Source organism: Lipotes vexillifer, unplaced genomic scaffold, assembly GCF_000442215.2.
Source record: "Lipotes vexillifer unplaced genomic scaffold, Lipotes_vexillifer_v1.1 scaffold520, whole genome shotgun sequence".
Classification (NCBI taxonomy): domain Eukaryota; kingdom Metazoa; phylum Chordata; class Mammalia; order Artiodactyla; family Lipotidae; genus Lipotes; species Lipotes vexillifer.
In genome coordinates this window covers 513,423-522,194 of record NW_006784004.1, presented here as the reverse complement: position 1 = coordinate 522,194, position 8,772 = coordinate 513,423, and the positions used below count along the sequence as shown (strand labels likewise).

Here is an 8,772-nt window from a genome sequence, read left to right as displayed (position 1 = left end):
CAGTAATTTTCAAAAAAGACTAACACAAAGGGAAAGAGGAGAGGCACCGCTGTATCTTATCGAGGCATTCCAGAAAACATGAAGTTCCTCCTTTGGCCACAACACATGCAAATCTACAAGAAACTATGTGATGCTGTAAACATCAAGGAAATGACACTGTTCAAAAAGGAATGACCCACAAATGTTACCAAGGTAAAACTGGAAGAGTCTACAATGTTACCCTGCATGCTATTGGCACTGTTGTAAACAAACAAGTTAAGGGCAAGATTCTTCCTGCCAACAGAATTAATGTACATATGAAGCATATTCAGCACCCTGATAGCTTCCTGAAACATATGAAGAAAGATGATCAGGAAAAACAAAAAATGTGCCCCAATGTTCATTGCAGCACTATTCACAATAGCCAGGACATGGAAGCAACCTAAATATCCCACTGACAGATAAATGGATAAAGAAGATGTAGTACATATATACAGTGGAATATTACTCAGCCATAAAAAGGAACAAAACTGGGTCATTTGTAGAGACGTGGATGGACCTAAAGTCTGTCATACAGAGTGAAGTCAGAAAAACAAATATCGTATGTTAACGCATATATGTGGAATCTAGAAAAATGGTACAGATTGTCCTATTTGCAGGGTAGGAATCGAGACAGATGTAGAGAATGGGAGGATGGACACAGTGGGGGAAAGGGAGGGTGGAATGAATTAGGAGATAGGATTGACATATATACACTACCATGTATAACACAGATAGCTAGTGGGAACCTGCTGTATAGCACAGGGAGCTCAGCTCAGTGTGTGATGACTTAGATGGGTGGGATGGGGGGTGGGGTGGGAGGGAGGTCCAAGAGGGAAGGGATACATGTATACATATAGCTGATTCACTTTGTTGTACAGCAGAAACTAACAACATGGTAAAGCAATTATACTCCAATTAAAAAAAAGAAAGAAAGAAAAAAAAGAAAAAGGAAGCCAAACAGAAAGGCACTCAGGTTCAAATGAAGTGCCAGCCTGTTCCACCAGAGAAGCACACTTTGTGAGAACCAATGGAAAGGGGCCTAAGCTGCTAGAAGCCATTCCCTATGAATTCATGGCATAATAGATTAGAAAAAAAAAAAAAAAAAAAAAAAAAAAGACCCCTGGACTGTTAAAAAAAAAAAATCCTAAATAATTGGGTTATAGATCAAAATACTCTTTTCTAAAACTGCTTACCTTCCACAAGCAATCTGAGTGACAATGCTTCCCATAAGTTCAAAAACTTTCCTTGGGTTTATTTCATGACTGGTAGAGTTATGACCCAACTGACCATACCCTCCAGCTCCAAAAGTAAACACTCCACCTTCCTAAAAAAAACAACAAAAAAAACCCTCTGTCATTAGAAAGCCTGATAAAAGAAAATAATCTTCAGGAAAATAAGTTAATCTTTAATATGGAGTCAAATTTTCTCTTCTATTGTCTTCACAATTTAACAGATGATAATATAGTCAAGATACCTTGACTTTACAAGGTAAAATGTCTTAAATCTAAGAGTTCCAGGCTGATATGGCTTATTATTTTCACATATTTTAAAAGTATTTAACTATGTTCTCATCATTATAAAGTCATCATTAAAGAGATACTAATAATTATTTTTTGCATTGCCTTTTACTATCATTATAGTCTTACTGAATCACAAGTACACACCTATAAAATTTCACAAAACCTAAAAATGGTATCATTTTCAGTTTCCAAAGCAGCTCTGCAAAAAAAGAGTATATGTAACCAGAGAGTGTACTCATATAGCTATTCTTAGCAGAAATGGTCTTAGCAAAAAATATAAATGGTCTTTAAAATATTTATCATAAAAATGCATAACAGGATTAAAGGTTATGTTTTTAAAAAGTAATTCATGATAACATTTTAACACAAGCACGGTTAGTACTTTTCAATTCAACTGCTTTTCTTCATAGTTGCAGCTATGTATACAAATTTATGCTACTAAATGATGAAAGCAGGATACAAGTATTTATACAGATTGCTATGTAAGGAAACTGATTTTTCTGTTTAAAATTTTTTTATCATGGGAAATTTAAAATGCACAAAAGACATATATACATATATATATTTATCTATATATGAATGATCACATAACATCGCTCAGTTTCAAATGGCAAAACTTAGATAATCCTGCTTCATTGATGCCCCTCCCACTTCCCTTTTTTGGGGGTACTTTAAAGCAAAAAAAGTACTGGAGTACTTTAAAGTACACTGTGGTCAACAGATCATTTCGCATATAAATGCATATGTATCTTCAATGGCATATACCTCTAACGGATAAAAATATATGACACAATACTATTATCACACAAAAAGTATTAATTTCCTTTTTTTGGACAGAAATAGCAAGTGTTAATTTTTATTTCTTATGTTTTTTCCAGTTTTATTGATATCATTGACTTGACATAAAATTGTATATATTTAAAGGGCACCACATGACTTGACATACATATACTCTGTGAAATTATTACCAGTCAAGTTAATTAACACATCCAAACCTCATATAATCCTTGTGTGTGTGTGAGAAAGCTTCAGATCTACTCTTAGCAGATTTCAAGCATAGAATACTGTATCGTTAATTACAGTCACTATGCTGTACATTAGATCCTCAGAATTTAATAATCTTGTACAGAAAATTTTGACCACATATTCCCATTTCACTCACCCCCTACACCCTGGCAACCACCATTCTACTCTTTGTTTCTATGAATTTGACTTTCTATTCCCACCCCACTTTTTTTTTTTTTTTTAACAATGCCACATATAAGCGATAACATTTAGTGTTTGTCTTTGCCTGGGTTATTTCACTTACCATAATGCCCTTGAGGTTCATATATGTTGTTACAAATGAAAGGATTTCCCCTTTTTATGGCTGAATAATATTCCTGTGTGTGTGTGTGTGGTGCGCACGCACATATGCACACCAACATGTACACATCACATTTCCTTTATCCACTCATTTGGCAAGGGACACTGAGGTTGTTTAAGTATCTTGGCTATTGTGAATAATGCTTCAAAAAACATGAGAATGTATTTACCTCTCTGAGACCCTGTTTTCATTTCCTTCAGAAATACATCCAAAAGTGGAACTGCTGGGTCCTACAGTAGTTCTATTTTTAAGTTTTTGAGGAAGCTTCATATTGTTTTCCCTAATGGCTGCACCAATTTATATTCCCACCAGCAGTATACAGGGCTCCCCTTTCCTCCATATACTTGTCCTTTTAAACAAAAATTATAGCAACGCTAACAGATGTGAGGTGATATCTCATTGTGGTCTTGATCTGTATTTTCCTGATGATTGTGATATTGACATTGAGCACCCTTTTCACGTACCTTTTGGTCATTTGTATATCTACTCTGGAAAAATGTCTATTCTGGCCCTTTGCCCATTTTAAAATTAGATTGTTTTTCAGCCATGAGTTAAGTGAGTTTCTTATATAGCTTACGTATTAACCCCTAATCAGATATATGATTTACAAATATTTTCTCTCATTCCAAAGGATGACTTTTAATTTTGTTGACTGTTTTCTTTGCTGTGCAGAAGCTTTTAGTTTACTTTTGCTTTTGTTACCCGTGTGCTTTTGGTGTCACATTCAAAAAATGCCTACCAAGACTAATGTCAAGGAACTTTCCCATGTTTTCTCCTAGAAGTTTTACAGTTTCAGGTCTTACATTTAAGTCTTTACTCCATTTGAGCTACATTTTGTGAGTGGTGTGAATTAGGAGTCCAGTTTTTGCATATGGATATCCATATTTCCCAGCATCATTTACTGAAGAGGCTATCCTTTTCCACTGTGTGCTCTTGGCACCATATCAATGATTAATTGCATTTATTTCTGGGCTATCTATTCTGTTTGGCTGGTATATGTGTCTGCTTTTATGCCAGTATCATAGTGCTTTGATTACTACAGCTTTGTAATATACTTTAAAATCAGAAACCGTTATGCCTTCACTTCATTGTTCTTCCTCAAGACTGCTTTGGCTATTTTGAGTCTTTTGTGCTTCTATATGAATTTTAAGATTGTTCTATTTCTGTGAAAAATGCCATTGGAATCTGGATAGGGATTGCATTGAATCTGTAGCTCACTTTGAGCAGTATGGATATTTTAACAATATTACTTCTTCCAATCAAAGAACATGAGATAACTTTCCAATTATTTCTGTCTTCTTCAATTTCTTTCATTGATGTCTCATATAGTTTTCAGTGTACAGGTCTTTCATCTGCTTGGCTCACCTTTATTACTAAGCATTACGGTCTTTTTGGGTTTTTTTTTGGTTTTTTTGCAGTACGCGGGGCTCTCACTGTTGTGGCCTCTCCCGTTGCGGAGCACAGGCTCCGGAGGCGCAGGCTCAGCGGCCATGGCTCACAGGCCCAGCCGCTCCGCAGCATGTGGGATCTTCCCGGACCGGGGCATGAACCCGTGTCCCCTGCATCGGCAGGCGGACTCTCAACCACTGAGCCACCAGGGAAGCCCAGAAGTGTACTTTTTAATTTCCACATATTTGTGAATTTTCTGGCTTTCCTCCTGTTAATGATTCCTAGTTTCACACTACTATGGTTGGAAAACATACATGATATTATTTCAATCGTCTTATATTTGTTAAGACGTGTTTTTGACCTAGCATGATCTCTCCTGCAGAATGTTCCACTGTTTGCTTGAGAAGAATGTATATCCTGATACTCTTGGATACAATGTTCTGTATATGTCTGTTAGGTCCATTTGATATAAAGTGTACTTCAAGTCAAATATTCCTTACTGATTTTCTGTCAGGATGATCCAGCCTCTGTTGAAAGTGGGGTATTTAAGTCCCCTACTGTTATTGTGTTGCTGTCTATTTCTGCCTTCAGATCTGTTAATACTTGTTAATATTTGCTGTGCTGGGAACATATATAGGTACAATTGTTATATGTCCTTGAGGAATGGACCCCTTTAATATTTCTTTAATATTATTTAATATAGAGGTCATATTTAAACTTTCTTGATTAGTACTTTATTACACCATGTCAGAAAGCATATGTCTGATAGGTAAAGTTAAAAATAAGTAAGTGGGACAGTGTGTTTCAGCCTAATCTATACCCATTAAGCTTAACGTTGATCTTTGCCTAGATCCATTATTTCATTAGGGAATATAAAATGGAGATTTTCTAATCTTATTATTTCTTCTAAATCTATTTGTCAAAATTCTTCTATAGAGAAGTTAACCCATCAACTATTGAGCTATTATAAAATACAATTTGCAACTAAGAGGTAGAATAAATGCTGCTTTCTCATTTACAGATTTTTAGAAAATTAAGTTGTTGCCCTAGCAACCTCCAAAGATAAGCAACGAAGTTTGTTTTGTGTTGATTTGGGTAAGAAGACGATCATTATAAAGTCACAGATTTTTATATATTTGGTATCTTTCCATTTCTTGCAGACATTATTTATTTTTGTTAACTACTGAAAACTCCTTCAAATTGTCCTTGTGAAATGATCTTAGTAGTCTTTGCTTTTTTTGTGACACAAAATACTCAAGGCTATTTTCATACTTTTTTTTTTGGTCCCAGGTATGAGATCAGGCTCTTCTCTAAGAAGCCCTGGTTCTTTTTAGTACAGAGTCTACAACAATCAAAGGATGTTCATTGCTTCCAGATTACAAATGTTTAGTTATTTCTAGAACCTTTTGGTGGTCATAGCAAAACAACAACAACAACAAACCACACACCAAAAAAACAAAAACCAAACAAAACAAACTTATTTTAGAAGGAGAAAAATAAGAATTCACACTGATACTTGCGATTCAAAGCAAAGATTACAGGGTTTTAATTGCTACCATTTTATATCTCTTTTCTCTTAAGCTGAAAATCATAGTTTCTAATGAGAGTAATACAAATACTTAATTGCTTTATCCTATTCTACATACATGTACTGAAAATAAATGCTGCCAATTTTACTACTAACTATAAGACTACAGAATGCAGTTTAAGACCTCTTTGTGAATTCGGTTTATCTTTAGGCTATTTCCCATCAGTGATGCACAACAAAATACTATACTTTAAAATGCCCTAAAAGAATTCTTCTTTCTGTATTTGTGCCACTCGTAATTTTGAAGAATTCTTTTAACATATAAGCTTTTTAATTACGTGTAACAGTTTCTAGGTTCCGAAGTCAAACCTGTAAGGCAAGGCTCATTTGGTCTACCTATTAAATCTTTTCAAATATAAATAACATGTACCTTCTTCTTTTTCCTTAACAATAATATATCCTGACAATTGTTCCACAACATAATATAGAGATCTTCCTCATTCTGTTTTACAGGGCATGGTACCACACAGTGGAGTTACCATAGTTTACTGAATTAGACTGCTACTGATGGGAATCTGGATTTCTTCTCTTCTTTTGTTATTAAAATACTGCCACCATAAATGGCCTTGTGTATACATAACTTAGTATCTTTGGAACAGATTCTTAAAATTACTAAGGGATTGATAAGTCAAAAGTTATATGTATATGTGATTTGTATAAAGAATTTGTAAAAGAACTTGAAAAAAATTGACATCATTATGGTAGTGTCCTCATATCCATTAACATGCATGTCTTTCCATTTATTCTGATTTTAAAAATCTGTTTTAAAAGTCTTCCTAATGTTTGTTTTGCACAAGGAAACTGCTTTGTAAAGCAATACTAATCTATTTGCAAGAAGCTCTTCCAGAAAAGCAAAAGACATTGATATAGAACTATATTCTAACTTTAAACAAGGAACAATAAAATATTTTACTTTTGAAATATTTAAAACTATCTGATTTTGTTAAAAATAATATACACCAAGAATTCCAGTGAACAAGTATCACCAGCTACTGTTTTGAGAGAGAAATCAGAAGATTAATAGAATTAGCATTTTTTAACAACTCAATAAAGAGAAATCTTTAGAAATCTTGGGAAAATAAGATGAGTGGTTATCTGAAAGGCTGAATTTGAAAAGCATTAACATGTGAATCTACCACAAAGTTAGTCCTATGGAAAGATATTATACAAAGTATTTTTTACTATTATCTTCAATACAGCCTTATTTCTCCTAAATACGAATGATAGAAGAGAATGACTAAAATTTATAACTTGCCGACAGTGATTACACCTGCAATTTGAATGACAAAAAAAAAAAATCAATGAAATATGGTAATAAGATCAGTAGGGATAGTAAAACTTCCTTACTCAAAAGCAAGTAATATAAAATTTAAAAAAATTAACTTTTGTAACTGGTCATTATAATATTTTTTAAAGTACCTTTAGTACACTATATTTGATAAGGACTGAGAATAATTCTTCTAAAATTCCCAATGTGGGAGTGTGTAGAAATTTTATAAATCTGATTAGAAGTTAATTTTTTCTTGCCAATTTTATCTACTATGCAGGATATAAAGATAAAGAAGCAAAAACATTAATTTCTAATTTAGCCAATGATAACTTGCCAGTTCCTTTATGTTAACATGACTATAATAATACTGCTGGTAAAGGTTAGTTTAATGTTTTTATTTTCATTTTACTTCTAATTGCTAGAGAACTATACAGTATTGATACTGAACTGGTACATAACCAACAAAGTGAGAGGTCAGAGTTAAAGCCATTAACAAGATTATGCTGAAAGCCCATTATAACTGCTTGAATAATACTTGGCCTATTGATAATAGAGGGATTCAGTCTCTATTACTTGTTATAAGGCACATGGGAGCTAAATTAAAATTAGAGTTATGCAATATAAATGGGATTGATACACAAAGCACAGCAAGCCTGACAAACTAAAAAGGAATTATTTCATTCACAGTATTATTAAAGCAGTATTTCACATGAAGTTGAAAAATTCAACAATATATTTATCATCACACAAACAGTAGATCACAATTCACATTTCATAACATGAAACAGCTGAAATTTAACGTAAAGTTTTTGAGAACAGATAATAACCTAAGTCCCTTTTTTAAGATAAATTATTTTTTAGACATCAATAACACTCAAGTTTCAAAGTAAATACCATGAAAATATTCACTAATTATGAAATAACTACCATAACTATTAATAAAAAAGTTTTATAGGAGTACAATACCTTGGTTAGTGCAGCAGTATGATCTTCTCCACAACAAATATAAACTATTTTCTGAGTTCTTAGTGACTTTAGTAAATTAGGAACATACCTATCTGAAAATTCCAACAAGAGACATTAACGAACAGTATTTTTAAAATTAAAAGCTTCTAAAATGTGTTTCCTCTACAGCTTCCTGAACTGTGGAAGACGGTGATAACTAAACAATTTTAACAATTCAATGATTTTGTGGTACAAGCCTAAGTTGGGCTCCCACGCCTTTCTATTCATGCTACTGTGATAAAGGAGAGCTCTAAAAAGAGTAACTTAAGTACTAAACTGCCTAAATGCCAATCTGCATAGGACTCCGCAACCAAGGAATTTCAAAGCTATCTGACTGCTTCTAATACATGCACATCATTCTTTATATTCACCTCATGATAATTAAGCTCATAGGATCCTACTTTAAAAAGCCTGAAAATTATACTTTCTGCTATTTTATAGTAGAAAAGAGATATAATGTCCTAATCTGACATATTTTTCTCATGTAAAACGAAATATTTTAAAATTCTTTCTGAGAGTATTATTTATCATTACCAGTTGTTACTAGATCAACAACTCACTTTTGTCTAAGTCATTATAATTATGTTGAACTTTATTAAATTAGTTTTTGTAT

General features: G+C 33.2%; 1 protein-coding gene across 1 annotated transcript in view; it reads right to left on the bottom strand.

Annotated features, from left to right (window-relative positions):
* The window catches only part of HERC4 (HECT and RLD domain containing E3 ubiquitin protein ligase 4), a 130,533-nt gene that overhangs the window by 85,156 nt on the left and 36,605 nt on the right, over positions 1-8,772 (bottom strand). The window contains 2 exon segments of the mRNA XM_007456472.1: positions 1,215-1,345; positions 8,121-8,212. Coding sequence (XP_007456534.1) covers positions 1,215-1,345; positions 8,121-8,212 — 223 coding nt within the window.